A 24,228-nucleotide genomic window follows, 5' to 3' on the forward strand; every position below is an offset into this window, starting at 1 on the left:
AAGATCTGTCTGATAAATTTTTTATTCTCCCACATTCTTTCCTCTCACTGAGGCATTTGAATCTTAATTTAAAAAACAACTGGAAAGCAGCATGGCCTCGTGGAAAAAGCTTGGGCCTGGGAGTCAGAGGACCTGGGTTCTAAACCAGGCTCTGTCACATGCCTGCTGTGTGACCTTGGGCAAATCACTTAACTTCTCTGGGCCTCAGTTTCCTCAACTGTAAAATGGGGATTCAATACCTGTTCACTCTCCTACTTAGACTGGTGAGCCCCGTGTGAGACGGGGACTGTGTCTGATCTGATTTTCTAGTATCTATCCCAGTGCTTATGACAGTGCTTGACAGAGTAAATGGTTACACATATTGCAATTATTAGCAAACTTTCCTGGAGTTGAGAGGCGCTTTCTGTTTCCCTTATCTGTTTCTTCCCAGCATCTCTCAACTTTGCCTATTGGGAAACTATAATCATGCTAGAATTGTTTAGGAAAAGTGGACTCGGGAAAAAAAGACTTGTTCCTCTTTGTTAGTCAAGCCAAAGTCCACTTTTCCCCATGAATTCTTGAGAGATTGGCTTGAAAGAACACTAAAATTTTCGTAGGAGAAGGGAATGTCAGATGTGAACAGAATGTATTAAATAGTGTAGAGGCATAGTTGGGAGTATTTGAAGAGAAATATATCAGCATGTTTATTATAGATATTTGAACCTGAAAATAGGAGGGTTGAATTCAATGGAGGAGAAGCAGTGGATTTCAAGAACTCTCGGGGGAAGGATATTTTCACAGCAGTTAGGTCAAAGAGTGAGGAATTTGAAAAGTAATGGAAATATAAGATGCTTGATAAAGATATATGGTGAGGTCTGCAAATCATGCAACGCATGACTGACCACAAATCTAAATATGTGGTAATAACATTGTTCATTAGAATGTCTAATTTATTATATATTCTGACTTTCTGTGGACTGAGGGCATAAATATACATCTAATCTCATGGCATGCTTCCAATACTATCTTGGTTTCTAGGATGAAGTCAGATTCCAGCCTTAGAATTACATCTCAAATTGTTAAATTGTTAGCAGTTGCTAATTGTTAGAATTCAATCTCAAATCGCTGTGTTAACTTTTGCAATTGCAGAAATTGTGTAGGAGGTCTTGGCACTGATGCCTAAAGGAATAGGAGACTTTTATACTATATATAATATATATGTATGTGTGTGTGTATTTGTGTGTGTGTGTGTTTTGGGGTTGTTTTTTTAACAGTATTTCTTAAGTGATTAATATGTGCCAAGCATTGTTCTAAGCACTGGGTTAAGATACAAGACAATCAGGTTGGATACCGTCCCTGTCCCACATGGAGCTTGCTGTCTCAATCCCCGTTTTACAGATGAGGTAACTGAGGCACAGAGGAGTGAAGTGACTTGCCCAAAGTCACGCAGCAGACAAGTGACAGAGCCGGGATTAGAACCCATGACTCCCCGGCCCATGCTTTATCTACTAGGTCGCACTGGCTGTCCTTCCATCACCTCGTACTTGAGATCCCAAGAGCTCCATTGATAAAGAGCTGTCATAAAGATCAGAGGGATGTGAGCTGTAGAAATCTTAGTTTTTGCCAGGTTAAGATTGAGTGGAAAAAGAGACACTAAGAAAGAGATGGAAGAAGAACAGAATTGAAGATGAGAGCGGTTGTATTTCACGTCTCCAGATGATTAAACTCACATTTATTTTGCGAACATGAAACATTAGACTTTGGGGTACTTAAACCGGGCTGGATAAAAATTATCTGTGCACCGTGGAAATATAATCGCAAACTGATCTCTGTCTCTAAATTTTCCCTTCATCAAGGGGCTCAGACAAGATGTTTGCAATCTCTGAGGAACATTTTACCCAAACAGTGAAAGAAAAGTGTGACGTTAATGCTTAGTAGCTCAACTCTGCTATCCATCGGATAGAGCCGTAAGCAGACAGCACTTTATTGTTGTAACTTTTTCAGTCATTTCAATCCCAACCTTAATGAAGCTGAGTAATTAATTAATTTTAGACCTTTAAATGTGGCCAAGAAAACTTTGGTAAAACCATCCCTCTAGCAATAGTTGCATCTCATAGTTCAAATGCAATTTGAAATGCCTTCTAGTTATTCAAATTAGATAAATTATCTAGTTTCAAATACCAGAAAATGCCCCATTTAGTGTATATTAATTGGTATAAATGTTCTAGGTCCCTAAACGATTTCTCTTGTTTGGTTGAGATTCTTTTCAAATTTTAAATATATTTCCAAAATTGACCAGGTTATTTATTTTACATAGTCAGTATTTTTAAACAATTATGGAGGCTTTAAAATTAATTTGAGATAACTCCTGAATAATACAGAGATCAGTAATTTTTTGGGAGCAGAAGAGACTATTTACTAAGTAGGAAAATCTATTTTATCATTCTTAAAATTTTGCCTTAAAAGAAGATGCTTGTTCAAAAATGCGCTTAAGGAAAAAAAATCAGTAACAGGAGCAGTGAGTGTGATATTTTCTATATCTAGGATAATATTAACCAAGGTTACCATGGTAATAGTCTATAAATTATCTATTTGTATTCATGTGGGCCTCACCCTCTGGAATGTGATCTCTGTGTGGGCAAGGAGCATCTTTAACAGTGCTGTTGAAATTTACTCTCCCAAGCTCTTAGTAAAGTGTTCTGCACAGAGTAGGATCTCAAATACCAGTGATGGATTGATTTCCTTCTCTACAATGTAATTTTTGGGTAGCAATTCTCATTCAGTTTGCCACACTTCGAAAGAATGCAGTTATATAAGGTCTAGTGATATTTTCACTTCACTTCAGAAGGACTGCAGTTAGTATTTTGATCCACTCTAGTGGCGAAAGATCATTTTAGAAGCTCTTGGTATAATAATATACTATATATTATTATACCATATAATATGATTATATGGTAATAATACCATAATTATGGTATTTCATTCACTCAATAGTATTTATTAAGCGCTTACTATGTGCAGAGCACTGTACTAAATGCTTGGAATGTACAAATCGGTAACAGATAGAGACAGTCCCTGCCCTTTGATGGGCTTACAGTCTAATCGGGGGAGACGGACAGATGAGAACAATGGCGATAAATAGAATCGAGGGGAAGAACGTCTCATTAAAACAATAGCAGATAAATAGAATCAAGGTGATGTACATCTCATTAACAAAATAAATAGGGTGATGAAGATATATGCAGTTGAGCGGACGAGTACGGCGCCGAGGGGATGGGACGGGAGAGGGGGAGGAGCGGAGGGAAAGGGGGGAGAAGAGGGTTTAGCTGCGGTATTTAAGTGCTTACCATGCCCCAGGAACCGTACTGAGCGCTACTTTCCATCTCCCGCTGACCTCGATACCCAAGTGGCATTTCGCATCAGAAAATATTTTAGTTCACCAATGACAGTTCTTTAATTTAGAAGCAGCGTGGCTCAGTGGAAAGAGCCCGGGCTTGGGAATCAGAGGTCATGGGTTTGAATCCCGACTCTGCCACTTGTCAGCTGTGGGACTGTGGGCAAGTCACTTCTCTGGGCCTCAGTGACCTCACCTGTAAAATGGGGATGAAGACTGTGAGCCTCAAGTGGGACAACCTGATTACGCTGTATCTACTCCAGCGCCTAGGACAGTGCTCTGCACATGGTAAGCACTTAACAAATACCAACATCATTATTATTTGTGTTATTTTTTCTTCCTGAAGCAGACCAGTCATAAGGCACAGATCTGGAAGTACAGTCTGGAGGTTCTGAGTCACAAAGAGATTATCTCCTTCATTGAACTTTTATTACCTTCCTGGTATTAGCAGCCTATTTGAACTGAAGCTGCATTCCTCCCCAAACTAGCTCTGTCTAGCCTCTGAACTCCTTGTGGGTAGGGAACGTGTCTACCAATTCTGTTATATTGTACTCTCCCTAATTCTTAGTACAATGCTCTGCACGCAGAAGGTGCTCAGTAAATACGATTGATGAGTGGGTTGTCTACGTGCCCTGTCTCCACTTCCAGTTCTCTCTTTGATGATGATGATGTTGGTATTTGTTAAGCGCTTACTATGTGCAGAGCACTGTTCTAAGCGCTGGGGTAGACACAGGGGAATCAGGTTGTCCCACGTGGGGCTCACAGTTAATCCCCATTTTACAGATGAGGGAACTGAGGCACGGAGAAGTGAAGTGACTCGCCCACAGTCACCCAGCTGACAGGTGGCAGAGCTGGGATTCGAACCCATGACCTCTGACTCCAAAGCCCGTGCTCTTTCCACTGAGCCACGCTGCTTCTCCGCCCCCTGCAATATGGCTTCCACCTTCACAGAATAATAATAATAACTCTGGTATTTGCTGAGTGCTTAGTATTTGCCAGGCACTGGGGAGGAGACAAGCAAATCGGTTTGGACACACTCCCTGTCCCACGTTGGGCTCACAGTCTCAATCCCCACTTTACAGATGTGGTAACTGAGGCACAGAGAATAATAGTAATAATAATTCTGGTATTTGTTAAGCGCTTACTGTGTGCCGGGCACTGTACTAAGTGCTGGGGTAGATACAAGCAAATTGGGTTGGACACAGTCCCAGTCCCACATGGGACTCACAGTCTCAATCCCCATTTTACAGTTGAGGAGACTGAGGCACAGAGAAGCGAAGTGACCTGACCCTAGATCACACGGCAGACCCGTGGCAGAGCCGGGATTAGAATCCATGACCTTCTGACTCCCAGACCCGTGCTCTATCCATTAGGCAGTGGTGCCTCTCTCTAATCTGAGTCTCTCCCTTTTCCCATTGAAGTCTGAATACATCGCAGGCAATATCCGAGTACGTCTTTGCGGCAGGGAAACGCCACACCCCATCTACAGGGAAAATTCCTTTTTTCCCTTATATCCCAAGTATCTGGACTTTCCTCCTCTACCATCTGATCATCAGAGTGCAAGGAGAATGATATTTCTGTGTCATCCGGAATGACATGACTGCACATCAGGGCTTATGGGGAAGCATATCGAAAACAGCATCGGAAACAGAGAAACCCGAGGACCGTATTGATATTTATAGAGTTGAAACGCTGCGCATTCATTCTGCTTTTCCTTGGTGGCGTTTGGCATTTCCTAAGTTCCAAGTGGCAGGTATATTTGTAAAGTAACTTTGGGAGATTTTTCACACGCAAAGGCAGGAGACGGGAGCCTGTTCGTGTGAGGCAGGAGCTACCCCGGCGTTGCCCCTGGTTCTTTTTTCTGGCCTGTGGCCAGATCCAGGGCGCGGAGCTGGCTTGGTGAAAGAGCAGAGCGATTTGTAGCACACGCCTGCTCATTGGAAAAGTTCTGTAGTGTCAAGCCTGCAAGATTGATGTGCCATTCACCTCAAGCGGGGAATCCTTTAATTATTCACATTTTCCACTTGTAGCTACATGATGTTCAGGCAGTTCTGTTGCTTGGAAATAAGAGAAAAACACGTGGGAAATACAGGACCATTTTTTAAACTTTCCGTATGAAAGAGAAAAATAACAAAACCGTAATAATAATAATAAAACATGGGGTTTCCTATCGCTGAAAGACAGCTGATTTTCAGTGAAAAAGGTCGGATTAGGCAAGCAAGGAAAACGGTCATTTTATTTCAGTGAGAAGGTGTAGAATGTTGAGCCCCTGTGTTTTTAAAGTGTTTTCGATAAGTACGTTGCATCTTTCGCGTGTGGGAAATGATGACATCCTTTTTATGACAGAAGGAGAAGTTCACAAGCATGTGAGGATCAAACTTTCATTTCGAACACACACTCAAGCTAACAAGCCAAAACGCAACAGGGCTGACCAGCAACGGCCATTGTGTAATGATGTCAGGAGACTGGAAGAATGCCATTACATTTCCCTAACAGTCCCTTGCGCAGCAAACTGATTTTGCACTATCGAAACGGCTAATGAATTGAAGATATATTTTATTAAAAGCCCCACATGATTGCGACTTCATTGAGCAGCGAGGTCGAATGCTTCCAGCAGCCTTAAATCCTATTGTCACATGATTCAAAATCGCGGTGCGGGGTTTCATTTAGTCCCCGAAACGTACGCGCAGAGGTGGCGAGATCAAATTATCGAATAACCCTGGCCGGATTTTAGATTTACCTTTAATTGCCGTCTTATCGACTTTGTGGATGTCCTTGTGTATGTTTGCCTGATTCTTAACCGTGGCAAGATTCTTTCCATCATTAAATACAATGTTGGCATTTGTTAAGCGCTTACTATGTGCAGAGCACTGTTCTAAGCGCTGGGGTAGATATAGGGTGATCAGGTTGTCCCACGTGAGGCTCACAATCTTAATCCCCATTTTACAGATAAGGTAACTGAGGCATAGAGAAGTTAAGTGACTTGCCCACAGTCACACAGCTGACAAGTGGCAGAGCCGGGATTCGAACTCATGACCTCTGACTCCCAAGCCCGTGCTCTTTCCACTGAGCCACGCTGCTTCTCTAAAATCCCGTGTTAACTGACCAACAAACATTTCCTAGGAGGAGGTCAAGAAGGTGGTTATTTGCCCCACCCCCTCAGCCTCACAGCACTTTTGTACATATCTATAAGTTTATTTATTCGTATTAAATGTCTGTCTCCCCTTCTAGACCATAAACTTGTCGTGGACAGGGAACGTGACTATCAACTCTGTGGTATTGTACTCTTCCAAGCGCTTAGTATTTAGACTGCACGCAGTAAGCACTCAATAAATACCATTGATCGACTGAGCTTTTAAAAGCAACTTCTGTGAGATCTAGGCATGTATATTTAGGGCACCGCTGAGCTCGAGACTATACATATGTAAATTAAAGAAAGTTTGGAGCCTTTTGACAGTGGTAATTTTACTATCACGTGGCAAATTAATAATAATAATGTTGGTATTTGTTAAGCGCTTACTAGGTGCAGAGCACTGTTCTAAGCGCTGGGGGAGATACAGGGTAATCAGGTTGTCCCACGTGAGGCTCACAGTTAATCCCCATTTTACAGATGAGGTAACTGAGGCACAGAGAAGTGAAGTGACTTGCCCACAGTCACACAGCTGACAAATGGCAGAGCCGGGATTCGAACCCATGACTTCTGACTCCCAAGCCCGGGCTCTTTCCAGTGAGCCACGCTGCTTCTCTATTAAATTCTAATAAATTCTACTTATTTCTTCAGTGTCTTTAATAGTTTGAATTCGGGCCGTATTTTCAAATATCAGTCTCTATCCCGATGTGTTAAATTCACTGTATTATTTGTCGTGGTGTTTCTTAAGCGTTTACTATACGCCAGACAGTGAGGTCCCACGTGGGGCTCACGTTCTGACTAGAAGGGAGAACAGGTATTGAATCCCCATTGTACAGATGAGGAAACTGAGGCACACAGAGAAGTTGAGTGGCTTGCCCCAGATCACACAGCAGACGAGTGGTGGAGTCGAAATTAGAACCCGCGTCCTCTGACTCCCAGGCCCATGCCCTTTCCCCTAGGCCAGACTGGATGCCTGTGACGGGAACTCAGTTGACCCAAAATTGGAGACTTCGGTTTTACTTCCCGTCGCTGTTCAATTGAAAATACAATTTCCCGAAGAGGAAAATCAAGGATTAAATTGTCCCGTTATTAAATCCACAAGGCTGTTGGCATTGTTGATATTCCGGGGCGCTAGCGTCTGTGTTACTAGGCATCGGCTGCTTTGCATCATAATAATCCATGTATCCCAGTGCCTGACGATCAAGTTATGTTAAAAATGGAAACAATTTCAAAGGCTCCATATTTCAGAAATGTTTATTACATTTTTTTTATGTATTCCTTCCATCATTGCAACCATTAAGCCTTTGACATGATGAATGCCTAATGAGATGAGTTAGTAATCGCACACATGTGCCCTGGACTCGGGGAATCAGATGACCGGCCCACTCATTCCACAGACTCCCCAGCCTGATCTACACGTTTAGAAAAATGAAAAACGTCAGCGTGCTTAGCTGCGGGCTGATCGTAAATTGTTACTGATCCGGGGTGCGTGTGCATTTGCCTCTTGTCAAGAATGGCACGGCAGCCTGTAAACTCAAACGGTCAGTGAACCGATGGTATTTATTAAGGGCTGACTGTGCGCCGAGCACTGTGCATAGCGATTGGGAGAGTACGGCACAACAGAGTCGGTGGACACATTCCCTGCCCACAGCAAACTTACAGCCTAGAGATGTAAACTCGAGAGAAGCGGCGTCATCTAGTGAATGGAGCTCGGTCTGGGAGTCGGAGAACAGGGTTCTAATCCTGCCTCCACCACTTGTCAGCTGGGTGACTGTGGGCAAGTCACTTAACTTCTCAGTGCCTCAGTTACCTCGTCTGTAAAATGGGGATTAAGACTGGGAGCCCCTCGTGGGACGACCCGATTACCCTGTATCCACCCCAGTGCTTAGAACACTGCTTGACCCATAGTAAGCGCTTAACAAATACCATCATTTTTATTATTATTACTCTATTTTCATACCATACCCAGCAAAATAATGATGGACTGAACGTTGATTCATTGCCGGGGTACTAACTGTGACTGAATTTCAGGATATAATGGTTTGGGGTGGTGGCATGAGCTATGCCCTTTTCCCACTGAGAAGCAACGTGGCCTAATAATAATAATAATTGCGGTCTTTGTTAAGCGCTTCCTATATTCCGGGCACTGTAGTAAGCACTGGGGTGGATACTAGCAAATCTGTGGGATGCAGTCCCTGTCCCGCAGGGGACTCTCAGTCTCAGTCCTCATTTTCCAGATGAGGTAACTGAGGCCCAGAGAAGTGAAGTGACTTGCCCAGGGTCACACAGCAGGCAAGTGGTGGAGCCGGGATAAGAACCTCCTGACCCGCAGGCCCGGGCTCTATCCTCTATTCCATGCAGCCTCTAGTGGAAAGAACAGAGGCCAGGGAGGTCTTCCGGCTCCACACCTTGCCTCTTTTGGACCTTGGATAAGTCGTATCACTTCTCTGAGCCTCAGTTTCCCCCTCTGTAGAAAAGAGACCTGTTCTTCTCGTTCCTGATGCTGAGCGCCCCATGTGGGACCCGGGCCGTGTCAGATGTGATTATCCTGTATCTACCCCAGTGCTTGACACAGAATAAGCGCTCACCAAAGCAAATATTCCTAAATACCACTGGCTGTGACTTTTTCCAGCCTCTCTTGGAGTAGGATGCCTCAGGGTCTCGGTGCCCTCGGCCATTTACAGCCCTTCTGTCACTCTCCCATTCTGAACCCCCAGAAAGCTGGGAAGCCCCCAGAATTCAGGTAGCCTAAGAGCTGGCTTCTGAGGGTAAGAAGAATGTGCAACACCCATTCCCTCCTCTGATAGCGATCTCTCCGAGTCTGTGGATTCCACACACAGATTTCACAACCCTCCAGTCACGTCAGACCAACGATCTCCCTTATAGCGCTTGTGTACTTCAATCCAACCTTGGCACCCACGTAGATGTATATTTTAATTGACTGTGCATAGAATTATTTGTTCGGCTGTTTCTTCCCGCACTGTTTATAACTTCTTCCTGCTTTATATCTGTGCTTCCTCTAGTTTGCATTCTCTAAATAATTTTGTCGGCCTCCCCCGTTAGAATATATGCTCTTCGAGGGCAGGGAACGTGTGTTTTGCTGCTGTAGTCTCCTGAGGGATTAGTATGGTGCTTAAGCCCTGGAAAATTCTCGATGAATGTCTCCGATTGTTATCCAAAGAGCTGTGGTTAAACAGATAACCGGCAGTTGGGAAGCAGTGAGGCCTAATAGGAAGAGCATGGACCTGGGTGCCAGAGAACCTAGGTTCTAATCCCTACTCTGCTACTTGTTTGCTGTGTGACCTTGGGCAAGTCGCTTAACTTCCCTTTTTCAATTTCCTCATCTTTCCCAGTACTTAGTTACAAGGGCCTGCGAACAGTAAGTGTCTAATACTATTCCTATTAAAATGGGGATTCAATGCCTGTTCTCGCTCCTACTTAGGCTGTGAGCCCCATGTGGGACAGAGACAGTGTCTGATTTCTTGTATCTATCCCAGTGCTTAGCACACCGTAAGTGCTTCACAAATACTGTTATTATCGGAATTATTTATTGTTACCATTATTAGACTGCTGTTCTCCCATCACCAGAAGTGAGATGTCATACACGGGAGTTTTGCGGAAGTCTTAAACTAAGTCCAGAGATAAAGCACCCATCCTTTATATCTAATTCATTCTTTCATTCACAGGGGAGATAGCTTTTCCCCACGTTACCCCACTGCTGTATTTCTCTCAACCCCTCAAAGATGGCTCTGGACCACCTTCTCCCCACTTTTAGCCTCCTCATGTTTGCCCACTTCCTCCTCTGTAATTAACTGGGGTCTAAACCAACTTTTCCAGGTGAGCGATTGACACACTAAGCCAAAAAAAGTTTAGCTTTGGGTGGGGTATTAAGGAGTGAGCAATTTTTCTGCTCTGGAAACTTCTGGGCCTTATATGTATGCAAGACCACCCTGGCTTGGACCTTCACTGTCTTGCCCTTTAAAAATAATTTGTGGCCCATGGGTGTCATTAAACTTCTTAGTAAGTCAGCTCTTAAGCCCATGTCTCACAGCCAAAAAGAAGTTTGAACGCTACAGTTGCTCCAGTGACGTTTTAAGTGGGGGGTTTTGGCTTTTTGTCTGTCCGTTCGTTCGTTTTATGGTATTTATTGAGCACTTACCATCTGCCAGTTACTGTACTAAGCAGTGGGGTAGATACAAGCTAATCAGGTTGGACACAGTCTCAATCCCCATCTTACAGATGAGGAACTGAGGCACAGAGAAGTGAAGTGACTTGAAGCAGCGTGGCTCAGTGGTAAGAGCCCGGGCTTGGGAGTCAGAGGTCATGGGTTCTAATCCCGGCTCTGCCACTTGTCTGCTGTGTGACCTTGGGCAAGTCACTTAACTTCTCTGTGCCTCAGTTGCCTCATCTGTAAAAATGGGGATTAAAAAATGTGAGCCCCACGTGAGACAATCTGATTACCCTGTGTCTCCCCCAGCGCTTGGAACCGTGCTCCGCACACAGTAAGTGCTTTACAAATACCGTAATTATTGAGAAGCAGCGTGGCTCAGTGGAAAGAGCCCGGGCTTGGGAGTCAGAGGTCATGGGATCGAATCCCGGCTCTGCCACTTGTCAGCTGTGTGACCGTGGGCAAGTCACTTAACTTCTCTGTGCCTCAGTTACCTCATCTGTAAAATGGGGATAAAGACCGTGAGCCCCACGTGGGACAACCTGACTCCCTTATATCTCCCCCAGCGCTTAGAACAGCGCTCTGCACCTAGTAAGTGCCTAACAAATGCCAACATTATTATCGTCCCCGGTCACACAACAGGCATGTCGCGGAGCCGGGATTAGAATCCAGGTCTTCTGAATCCCAGGCCCATGCTCTTTCCACTAGGCCACGCTGCTTCTCTTCAGATGGTTAAAAACAGGAGCACCGAGCTTCGGTCTTGGAGGGTTTACCATCACCATAATCCGGTGTATTTATTGAGCTCTTAATGTATTTATTGAGCTCTTATCATGTGCAGAGCACCGTACGATGGAATACGATGCAACAGAGGTGGCAGAAGTCTTATGGGTTTATGTGTCGTAGCTAATGCGTGTGGAAGCGGGGAGCCTTCAGCCCTGTGGTTCTCTGAAAGGATTAACCTTGTGAAATAGTCACTGGATGACCCACCGTGATGAAATAGAGATCCATCGTGTCCTGTGAAAGATCACACAAGGTGTGATTCAGTACTTCTTGGCTCTGGTGTTCAAACAGGCAATGTAAAAAATTAATCTCTAATATAATTAAAATCTTAAGGACATTCACTGCCATGGTCTCTCTGTAGATGTAGGTCATTGGAAATAATTTAAGGTGGAAATGGACAGTTTGGGAAAATGGAAGAAAGGAAATGTTTCTGCTTTCTTCATCCTCTTGGTTCATCCTTTAAAAAGATTATGAATGATAGCATCTTCAGGATGCCGGTTATCTTCAGGGCTTATATTGGTCAGACTATCTGAACAACTGATGGCAATAGTAACAATAATAACGGTAATGAAGGTGGTACTTGTTAAGAGCTTGCTGTATGACCTTGTGCAAGTCACTTAACTTCTCTGTGCCTCAGTTTCCTCATTTATATAATGGGGATTAAATACCTGTCAACTGTGAGCCCTATGAGGGATAGGGAATGGGTGTCACCTAATTATTTTGTATCTGGCCCAGTGTTTACTACAGTGCTTGGCACATAGTAAACACTTAACAAATACTAGTTAATAGGTGCTAAGCACTGTGCTAAAATACAACGCACTAAAACAAGCCCCTGACCCACATGGGTCTCATAGTCTATGAGAGAGGGAAAACAGGTTTTTTAGTTTCCCATTTATAGATGAGGAAACCAAGGCACAGAGGAATAAAAGGACTTGCCCACAGCTGACAAGTGGCCATACTGGGATTCGAACCCAATTCCCCTGACTACCTGATGTATGCTCTTTCCACTAGGCTGTGCTGCAGATTTTTGGAATATTTGCAAGGCTGAAAAGGCTCCTTCTGACAGAGATGTCTTGGTTTTTGCTGTTTCAATCAATTGACTGTATAGACCTCTGGACCAAACAGTTGGGAGAATACAGATGAGTAGTAGATGCCATCTCTGCCCTCGAGGAATTAGCAGTGTAGCAGGGGAGACAGGTGCTAAAATAAAATAAAGTCACATCTGACAAGGAGACAGGTAAGAGGAATAAGGAAAGCGGATCTCTAGACGAATACAGCGTTATAGACGGTTAACTTAATAATCGTGGTATTTGTTAAGCCCTTATGTGCCAGGCACTGTTCTAAGCCCTGGGATGAATACAAGCAAATAGGGTTGGACGCAGTCCCTGTCCCTCATGGGGTTCACAGTCAATCCCCATTTTCCAGATGAGGTAACCAAGGCCCAGAGAAGTGAAATGACTTGCCCAAGGTCACACAGCAGGTAACTGGCAGAGATGGGGTTAGAACCCAGGTCCTCTTGATTCCAGGCCTGGACTTTATCCACTAGACCATGCTGCTGCTTTTGTCGTGGGCAGGGAATGTGTCTGCAGAGTTTGAACAGTTCTCACCCAAACAGTTCAGTGCTCTGCTCACGGGAAGCATCAATAAATACAATCGATTGATTGAATAAGTACTAAGTAATAATAATAACTAATAATAAGTAATAATAATAGAGAAACAGCATTGCTCAGTGGAAAGAGCCCGGGCTTGGGACTCAGAGGTCATGGGTTTGAATCCCGGCTCTGCCACTTGTCAGCTGTGTGACTGTGGGCAAGTCGCTTCACTTCTCGGTGCCTCAGTTACCTCATCTGTAAAATGGGGATTAACTGTGAGGCTCAAGTGGGACAACCTGATTACCCTGTACCTACCCCAGTGCTTAGAACAGTGCTGGGCACATATTAAGCGCTTAACAAATACCCACATTATTATTATTACCTAAGTAGTGGTGTATGGATATGTAGAAAAGAGCTATAGAGGTCTGTAAGGCCGTCAGTAAGTCTTGCTTTGTTATATGCTGTCGAATCATCTCTGACCCATAGCGACTCTAAGGAAACGTCCCTCCCAGAGCAGCCCACCGTCATCTGCAAACGTTCTGGTAGTGGATCCGTAGAGTTTTCTTGGGAAAAATCCAGAAGTGGTTTGTAATCGCCTCCTTCCACGCAGTAAACTTGATTCTCCGCCCTCGACACTCTCCCCTGCCGCTACTGCCCAGCATGGGTGAGTTTTTACTTGTAGCAGATGGCCTGCCACTTTTTAGCCACTGCCCGAGCTAGGATTGGAAGGGGTAGGCCTCTGCTTGACTCTCTCTCCCGTAGCCGATACTGGTAGAGTATTGGAAACTCACCCGATGTGATCCTGAGAGGGGATATCAATAAGTAATTGGTACTGAAGTACTGAGGGAGTAGTTGGGATAGAGCCTGAGTAGGGAGAGGAGAAATTAAACTGGAAAGCTTGCCGGGGGGGGTGATGTAATTCGAGAAGGGCTTTGGAGAGCTTTGGGTCCATCGATTCATCGATGGAATTTATTGAGTGCTTACTATGGGCAGAGCAAGCCTGAGAGAGTACAACACAATAGAGTCGTAGACATTATTCCTAGTGGAAAGAGCATGCAAATAGGAGCCAGAGGAGCTGGGTTCTAATCTCAGCTCCACCCCATGTCTGCCGTGTGACCTTGGACAAGGCTGTCTCCCCCCGATTAGACTGTAAGCCCATTAAAGGGCAGGGACTGTCTCTATCTGTTAGCAATTTGTGCATTCCAAGTGCTTAGTACAGTGCTCTGCACATAGTAAGCGCTCAATAAATGCTATTGAATGAATGAAGGCACTTCACCTCTCAATGCCTCAGTCACCCAATCCTTAAAATGGAGATTAAGACTGAGCCCTACATCTCAGCTCTTAATACAGTGCCCAGTACGTAGTAAGTGCTTAACCTATGCCATGAATATATATGGTGTTCATAGGTTCACCCAATTTTCTTCTGCTTTCAGAGGCACATTTTCTAGAAAGGATTTTATTGCATCCCAAATCCAAACTTTCCGCCTTAGTAATATTTATTGATTGCTTTATTTCTGTGAGCAGCCTTGCCAAGTGTGTACGTGATTGAATTATTGCCGTAAAAATGTCAAGCATAGTTTGGCTGGGAGCTTTGGTGGAATCGGATGCTTTGTGCTTCTTACCGTCCCCTTGTATTTCAGGCAGTTAAAAATCTCAGGTGGTTGCATAAATCTGTCGTTGGCCAGTGTTTCTCCAAACTCCTCAGCTACTAGCTGAGTGTATTTGCTTGCCTAGTAGACTTTTGGAGCTGTTAGGAAGTTTTCCAGATTTTCAGGGATTGAAAAGAAAGAGGTGATAAAAGAAGAAATATAACTGGAATCATGGCAGTTGCTCTTCTGTTAGCCCACGTTTTTGGTGGGAGGAGGCAAATGGACTCATTTCAGGAATTGTAAAATAGAAAACCCCTTAAAATAGCTATTTCTTAATGGGTGAACCTTTTCCCTCCTTTTCACAAGCCGCGCTCGACAAGGAGGCTAATGTGATAGCCTGGCTGTGAGAAGACCAGAGTTTGGACCATGGTGGTAGCGGGTTGGGCGGAGAGGAAGGGAAGAGATGTTGGGTGCCCTGCAGTCCCCCTAGGCTGGGGAAGCTGACCTCGGGTCACCCAGCTACCTTCCCTAGACGGGGAGAGCCGAGCCCGGACCCCCTCCCCAGGCCTCCTGACCCCCCAGGCCCAAGTGGAGAGAAGCTCTGTGCTTCCCTGAATCGCTCGGCCCCTGCCTGATGCCACCTAGGCCTGAGGAAGTAGGAGGTGAGCAAGGTGGGCAGAGGGAAAAGACTTCCTGCACTTAAGTAGCAAAACCATCAAATCTTTATTTCTGAGGATGGGGAAGCAGAGAACCCATGTAAGGATAAAATTAAAGATGGCTACCACGCATATGGTAGTGGGGGCGGTGGGCTGTGGCTCTGTGCGTGCACGGCAGCAGTCGTATTCGGGGATCTAGTACAAGCACCATCTTGATATCTAAAGTGGTGGCCGTCTTGGGAGGGCCCAGAAGCCCGATGCCGCCCCTGACTTGAGCTAACCCGACGCGGCTTCTTCTCACATCCCGACAGAAGCCGAGCCTGGTGCGTTCCTATGCTGAAGCATATTCTGAGAAATCTGTTTACTTTTCACTTTTATAGAGCCTCACGCATCGAGCTGGCTGCCTAATACATTTGGCAAAATTCCAACCGTGAAATCCTAATCATCTGGATCCTCCCCGCACCGTTAATGGTTTCGTAGCCAAACCTCATGGCCTACTGGCAAACTGCTCTCCTTTCAGAGAGTGTGTGTGTACAGTTTTGTTTAAATTCCTCTAAGTCCCTGAAAATTAGAGTCTTCCGACTTGATCTCGAAGCCCGCGGAGAAGGGTACGGTAGCTGACCCAGCCAGCCAGTCCGTCGTATTGAGTGCTCACTTTGTGCTGAGCACTGTACTAAGAGCTTGGGAGAGTAGAGTATAACAATAAACACTGAAAGCTGGCAGATGAGATTCTGGGGCTCTCTCTTTCAGGTCACCCAGATCACCTGTCAGTGGGATGAGAGGACAGGATAAAGAAGTTGAAAAACCCAATTCCGCTGGAAAAGCAGATGCGATGTTGTCGCATTTCTTGGCTGACTTGCACAAATTTAAAACAAAAATCCTCTTTTCCACTGCAAATGTCTGTCCACAAAACATACACATCTCACTGTAGACACTGACCTTGAGTATAAGAGCACTGAGACAGAAATCCAGCCCTGTGGTGTCTCCCTTGAACTTTGTCAGAGAATCACAGTAGGTAGTGTTAAAGTGAGGTTTGCACAGTATGGTCACCCCAGTGTTCTAAAGCGTCTGGGTAAACACTTTTAATTCAGTTTATCTCAGCTCATCTTTCTTCCTGTCAGCTTGATGAAGTGTGACATTTGGGTTAGAGACTCCTTACAAATTGGGGCAGGGGTGTGTGGGTGTGTGTAACATTAGGCTGAAGCCCAGAACAACTATATTTTCCAATATTTCGGGATGTATATTTCTGTATAATAAGGAGCCGGGGAATGCAGGCAGGTAGTTTAACAGGCTGTAAATCATTCTCGTGTTGTTAACATTCTATTCCTCTGGTTTACAATGGCCTCATAACTGACCTTTTGATTTATATCATCATGATAATCCATCTATTCCTCAAACCGACAGAGAATACTAAAATTCCGTGCATGAAATAAAATAAGGAAATCCTTCCATATGCAAATTTTCTTACTGGGGGGAAAGCTACAGTAAAAATATTCCTTAATGAATGTTATAGATGCCCCGTTCTTGTCCCTCTCACCCAACCTCTTACTCGAGCCTTCCCGGTTGCCTAGACCTCCCTTCCACATCCAGCAGATAACTGCTCTCCCCATTTTCAAAACCCTTTGGAAATCTCATCTCCTCCAGGAGGCCTTCCTTCCCTGATTAGCCTCCCATCTCCCCACCTACTTCCTGCCCTCTTCCCACTTCAGGTTTTGCATGTCACTTTCAGTGCTTAGAACAGTGCCAGCACTTAGAATAGTGCTTGACACATAGCAAGCACTTAAATACTATTATTGTCATTATTATTATTGTCATTATTAGTTGGCTACTTACTCCTCCTCCCATAGCACATGTATACTTACTTTTTACACGTTGTTACTTCCCTCTAACTATAATTTGGATTATAAAATTATTAAACTCAGGAATTGGTTTTATTAACGCTATTCTCTCAAGTGCTTAGAACAGTGCTCTGCACAGGGTAAGTGTTCAGTAGATAGTACTGATTGATTGCACGTGTGTTAGTCTTGAACAATTTAATGTGTGAATATTTTTAGGTGTAAAATAATATTGAATTACATAACTTGTCAAATCTGGCATCCTAAAGTTCAAAGGTTAACAATGAATTTGACTCTTTTTTAAACACCTTACTAAATGCAAGATTGGACACAGTCCATTTCCCAGGTGGCGTTTTCAGGCTTAATCTCATTTTATAGGTGAGTCACCTGAGGCACACAGAAGTGACTAATCTTGTCTCCGTCACTTATCTGTTGTGCAACCTTGGGCAAGTCACTTAACTTCTCTGTGCTCAATTCCCTCATTTGTAAAATTGGGATTAAATACCTGTTCTCCCTCTTAGATTGTGAGCCCAACATGGGACAGGGACTGGGTCAAACCTGACTTTCTTGTCTAGTCCAGTGCTTAGTACAGTGCTTGGCATATAGTAAGCTCTAAACAAATATCCAATTGCCATTATTTACTATTATTATTATTATTGTTACAATGCAGTAGAGTCATTAGACATAATCCCTGCCCACAGGAGCAACCTTCACCCCTAATTGTCTAGTTCCAACAGATTAATTCCCTTATTTCTAGCTGTTCCCCTATCCACCCCAGAATTTATCTATTATATTATACTCTTACAAACGCTTAGTACTATGCTCTGCACGTAGTAAGCACTCAATAAATACGATTGATTGTTTGACTGATTGAATGGGGATTTATGGGTCAGACTTTGGAAACCGACAACAGAGACTGTAGTCCCTGCCTTAAAAGTTTACGATTGAAGGGAAAATTAAGACAAGAGAAATTTTGAAAGAAGCAGGCATTCCTAAGCTGTCTCGGGCAGTGTTCGTATTGGCGAGCTGTCTCCTTTTTCAGGATTGTGTTGTGAGAGATTAGTTTTGGGGGATAAAACCAAACACAATTTGGCGGTTTTTTATGGTATTGGTTAAGCTCGTACTATGTGCCCAGCACTGTTCTAAGCACTGTGGTAGATTGGCCACAGGTTTGCCACAGTCCCTGTCCCACATGAGGCTCACAATCTTAATCCCCATTTTACTAATGAGGTAACTGAGGCACAGAGAAGTTAAGAGACTTCCCCAAGGTCCCGCAGCAGGCAAGTGGCAGAGCCGGGATTAGATCCCAAGTCCTCTGACGCCCAGGTCCGTGCTCTATCCACTAGGCCAGCTGCTCCTCAGATCACTTGTGATTTTTCAAGATGGCCTGAATTTCTTGAGAGAGACAGGGAAGAATCGCAAACTTTGGTTTTAATAATAATAATCTGTGGTATTTGTTAAGTGTTTACTATGTGCCAGGCACTGTACTAAGCACTGGGGTAGATAATCGGGTCCCATATGAGGCTCAGAGTCTAAGTAGGAGGCAGAACAGGTATTGAATCCCCATTTTGCAGACGAGGGAACTGAGATGCAAAAATAAGTGACTTGCCCATATTCACAGCTACTAAATGGCAGAACTGAGATTAGAACCCAGGTCCTCTGACTTCCAGGCCCATGGCCTTTCCACTAGGCCATGCTGCTTCTCAAGCCAATCCCAGGACTCTTTGTGGTGAAAGCCCCATTTCCTCTTCTCATCTGGTTCCGCATCTCTTCCCTGTCAGCCTCACAGAGTGGCTGTAAACCTTTAAAAATCCCAGAGGTTACTTATGAATGAAATGAAGAGGGATAATGTAGCAGCTGATTGTTTAAATTGTATTGTACTCTCCAGAGCACATCATAATATTTGTCTAAAATAGCACCTGGAATCATATAGGACCTAGGGACCCTTCTTAGCTTCTACTGGGTACTAAAACATCCCAGTTTTTCCCAACCTGGGGCAGGCAGGATTTGGGGGTTTCTGACCTAGCAAACCCCAAGTCCCATGCCCCTGTTTTCACTGCTTCAGCCCTGTCTCTCCCAAGCCCACGTGCTTCCCCGAGGGCAAAGGGTCCATTCAGGGACTACCCTACCCCCACGGGCCTGGGTAAAAGAAGTTCATTAATTAATTTATTTATACTGTCTGTCTCCACCTCTAGACTCTAAGCTTGTTGTGGGCAGGAAATATCTTTGTACTGTTATATTATAATCTCCCGAGCGCTTAGTACAGTGCTCTGCACACAGTGAGTGCTCAATAAATGTGATTGACCGACTGATTGACTCACAGAGCGAGCATTCCTTTGGTTTCCCAGAGGTACACATCTCCCCGGCACCCAAAGCTTCTCCTCCAACCTACCACAGGCAGACGCCCAAGATCAGCAGTCTCTGTACGGTTTAATAGGTGCCCTGCCAGAATTAATCAGATAATAAATCGAACATAATTCTGATCCAAACCCCTTTTACCTGTTTCTAACGCTTTTTCCCCCTGGAGAACCAAGACCCTTTCTACTTCCCTGTAGGTGTGCTGGGTGACCTTCTCTCAGGGTGACCCAGATTTCAGTCTCACCCTCTCCGAGGCTTTTCCTCAGCTCTTTGGATACTAGGATGCATGGCTGCCGTCTCTTCTCCTCAGCTGTAGTGTTCCCTGTGACCTCTCAGGGTTACGGCTCGGACTTTCTGCCCAAAAATGACCGAGGGGCTTTCTCCCCCTCTTCTCCATCATTCCTCCCCATCCTTCCCTCTAGTTGGCTGAATTCTAATTTCATACCCCCCAGAAGCCTGTAGTCCCTGCTCTAATTTATTTTCCTCCAGGGAAGGGTACTTAGGAATGAATCTCCTCCTGGGTTCCTCTTCTACCTCCCGAGTCTGGGCTAGTTTGAGCGACTGCCAAAGTAGTGTAATTAATATTTGTATTACGTAGTTCAATTAGTTTTCACTCAAATCTTACTCTCCATGTACACTCCAAAATGTAACACGAGCAGCAAGGAATGATCTCTCAAAAAATATATCTGGAAAATCTAACTTTACTTAAGCCCAAAATGGATTTAATCTCCCTGCAATCAGTGAACTCATTAGTTCATTCATTCATCAGCATTTAAAACCTAACCATTATGTGTTTGCACTGTTTGGGTTGCTATGATTCAATGTCTAGGCTACTGCCAAGTATTTCCAAGAATCAAATAAACTTTACTGGCAATTGGAACGTACTGTCAATAGAGTGAATAGCTGCCACAGAATTCTCTTCTATGGTAATGCAATCGAAACCTGAAAACTTCAGTATGGGTATAAAGTTTAATTAAAATATGTTTACAGTAAACAAAGACAGTTCCTAAGACTACTGAAAGTAATGAATTTTAAACATCAAATGTAGTTTGATTGAAAGAAGTGATTGTTTATGACCCTAATAATTGAATATTATTTGAATTTTGGAAGAATTAGACTGTCGGACTCAATTATGTTCAATCTACCCCAGCGCTTAACAAAGTATTTGGCACGTAGTAAGCACTTAGCATATCACAATTATTATAGTAAAGACTATTTTAGAGTGGCAAAAAATTGATAAAAATGCATAATCAAGTGTAGCAGGTAGCTTATTTTTAGTTAATATTGCCAATATTTAATTTCTCTTTGAAGAGTCCTGATTAATTTTCTGTAACAGCTTTTTTTCCACATCTGAAGAAAATAGGATTAGTAAATTTCATTGGATATCTTCAGGGTGGTTCTCCAGAGTCTCTTCATCCATTGAGCGATTGAGGGTCCAATCCCAAAGAGTATTCTGAACACATCTAAATAATACTACATAATGATGGTATTCGTTAAGCTCATACTGTGTGCCAAGCACTTTACGGTGTACTGGGGCAATCAGCTTGGACACAGTCCCTGTACCACATGGGGCTCATCTTTTAAGAAGAAGAAATAACAGGTATCGAGTCCCCGTTTTACATTTGAAAAATGTGAGGCACGGAGAAGGGAATTGACTTGCCCAAGGTCACACAGCAGGCAAGCAACAGACCCGAGATTAGAACACAGATTCCAGGCTCTGGATTCAGAGGATTCTAATCCAAGACCTCAAATCAGACCAACAGTGACCTACTGATATGTGGTATATTCTCAAAAGATTCTCAAATCAATCAACCATCCTCATTTGAATAATTACATACAGCAGTCACTCTGGTTCATTAATTCAGCTTCTGATTGTAAGTCCATGTGTGTGAGTTTGATTAAGAAGGTTGGTGGATTATAAACGGGCACATAATGATTGCTGTTAACTCCCAGCAGACCTCAGCTTTGCCACATTTATATGAAGCTCTGGCCTGGCTCTGCCACTTGCCTGCTGTGTGACCTCGGGCAAGTCACCTAACTTCCCTGTGCCTCTTATCTGGAAAACAGAGATAAAATACCTGTTTTCCCATTCTCTTTGGCTGTGAACTCAGTGAAGGGCAAGAACAGGGCCTAATCTGATTATCTAAACTGTAAGGTCATTGCGGGCAGAGAATTTGTCTGTTATATCGTACTTCTCCCCCCCAAGCGCTTAGTACAGTGTTCTGCACACAGTAAGCGCTCAGTAAATACGATTGACCCACTACTACCTAGCCCTTTATAGCACATAGTAAGCAATTACGGCCATGCCACCCTGAACGCGCCTGATCTCGTCTGATCTCGGAAGCTATGCGGGGGTCAGGCCTGGTTAGTACTTGGAAGCAGCATGGCCTAGTGGATAGAGTCCCGGCCCGGGAGTCGGAAGGAAGAGGGTTCGTGGCACCGCCACTTGTCTGCTGTGTGATCTTAGGCGAGTCACTTCACTTCTCTGGGCCACAGTTACCTCACCTGTAAAATGGGGAATAAGACTGTGAGCCCCACGTGGGACAACCTGATTACCGTGAAACTACCCCAGGGCTTGACATATAGTAAGCACTTAAAAATACCACAATTTTAGTAATTAATATGTACCCTGATTATAGTGATTATTATTGACATTTTCTCTTCGTTTACAACCCGTTTCCAGAAATTGACATAGAACGCTGTGTCCGTGAGTCAATCAACCTGTTTTGCTGGACTCCGAAAAGCGTGACCTACAGGCAGCACGCACAACCTCCAAAGCAGACCATCGATCCCAACGGCGGGAGAAATTCAGCGCCCTATTTCTCGACAGATTTTCAAGATGCTCCCTTGACAGACCTGGTGAGTAGCCATTAACAACTCATAACAACTGTGGTATTTAAGTTCTTTGTACATGTCAAGAACTTTTCTAAAAACTGAGGTGGATGTAAGTTAATCGGGACAGACACGGTCCCTCTCCCACATGGGGCCCACAGGATAAGTAGGAGGGAGACTAGGGATTGAATCCCCATTCTAAAAATGAGGAAACTGAGGCACCGAGAAGTGACTTCCCCAGTGCCACACAACAGGCAAGGGGCAGAGTCGCGATTAGATTAGCCCCGGCTCTTGCTGCTATCTGCTAGGCCAAGCTGCTCCTTGATTCACACATCTTCACAGATATTTCCACATTTCTAAAGAAGGTGAATACAGATCACTTTTTTTCGGCTCAGGTTTGTTATTCTTTTCATAATGGTGAACTGGGATAAGTGTTGGCGATTTCTCGCCTCTAAAATTCCAAAGTAGATGTCCCACGTCAGCCTCCGGAGTATTCGGCGTGGCCTTTCATGCGCTCTAGCTCCTCTTTGCATTGGTTCGCTGTCCTGTGAATAGTCAATCTAGCAATCAGTGTGGTATTGATTGAGCACTTAGGGAGATGCGACAATACAAGAGTTGGTAGATGTGCCCACAGAGATCTGGAAGAGATTGAATAATACCAGGGAGGGATGGCATAAATAGGCATGTCTGCTTGTCTCCTCCCTAGCGATACCACAGAAGTGCAGCATTTTAGAACTGAACTAGAAGGAGGTAAGGTAGAAGGGGAGAATAGGTTTTCCCCCTTTTTCCCACATAATGCAACTGAATATAATGCAAGCTCTAATCCCGGCTCTTCCATTTATCTGTTGTGTGACACTTTGGTAAGTCACTTCACTTCTGGGCCTCAGTTACCTCATCTGTAAAATGGGTAATGAGACCGTGAACCCCAAGTCTGCAGAATCTGTATCCAACCCGATTAGCCTGTATCCACCCCGGCACTTAGTATAGTAAGCGCTTAACAAATGCCATAATTATTATTAATTATTAAGTACATGCGCATTTACTTACAAACCTCTCTCGCTTTCAAAATTTCAAATGTTTTATGAGTTTTTGAGGCACAGCATAAAATAAATTATAATTGAAACATATACATACCAAAGGAATCCCTAATTGTTTTAGTTATTTTCTCTCCTTTTTATTATATGTCCTAGTAAACCTGACAAGCCAGGGATGGTCACTTTAATTTTTGAGACTCACAAACAAAGCGTTGATTTTTCAAATTTATTAAAATATGATTTTAAGTGTTATTTAGTATACAGTGAATTCAATCTCAAATCCATTTCATCTTGTAAACATGGTAGTATATCTTTCTGAGCGGTGATTATGATTTTCTCTTTCCCAGATGCTTTCACACCTTCTCACACACTTATATGTGTCAGTTTAAATCCTGTTCTCTTATTCCTCTACCACTCTGATCAAATTGCATTTATTAAGCATCCAATCAGTGTTTTTTGTTGCACTCTTACTCTGTGCAGAGCACTTTGGCAAGTACAATCCAAGAGGTTGGTAGACATGGTCCCTGCCCATAGGGAGCTTACAATCTACAGAGAAGCTTACAGCCACATGCACATGGTGTTGTTCTAGAAAAATACTTGATCTCTTTCCTAACCGTAATAAAAAATAATCACAGCAATGATATTTATTAAGCACTTACTACGTGTGGCTTTGGGAGGATTTTCTGCTTCTGCCTTTGGAAACTCCATAGCATTAAAGAGACTCCAGCACTTAGAACAGTGCCTTAGTAAGCACTTAACAAATACCATCATTATTATTAGTAGTAGTATTATTATTTGGCAAAAAGAGAGTCTTCCAATGCCCATGGCTTTCCATCCTGATGATTTGTACTTTGGTTTAGTAGCAATGGGCCATAAATTTC

General features: G+C 43.8%; 1 protein-coding gene across 2 annotated transcripts in view; it reads left to right on the plus strand.

Moving 5' to 3' along the window:
- The window catches only part of TBCK (TBC1 domain containing kinase), a 229,226-nt gene that overhangs the window by 127,542 nt on the left and 77,456 nt on the right, over positions 1–24,228 (plus strand). For both annotated transcript variants that reach the window (XM_029076457.1, XM_029076458.2), the window contains exon 23: positions 22,165–22,340. In XM_029076457.1, coding sequence (XP_028932290.1) covers positions 22,165–22,340 — 176 coding nt within the window. The remainder of the gene's footprint in view (positions 1–22,164; positions 22,341–24,228) is intronic.

The sequence above is a fragment of the Ornithorhynchus anatinus genome, chromosome 12 (genome assembly GCF_004115215.2).
Source record: "Ornithorhynchus anatinus isolate Pmale09 chromosome 12, mOrnAna1.pri.v4, whole genome shotgun sequence".
NCBI classification, from domain to species: Eukaryota; Metazoa; Chordata; class Mammalia; order Monotremata; family Ornithorhynchidae; genus Ornithorhynchus; species Ornithorhynchus anatinus.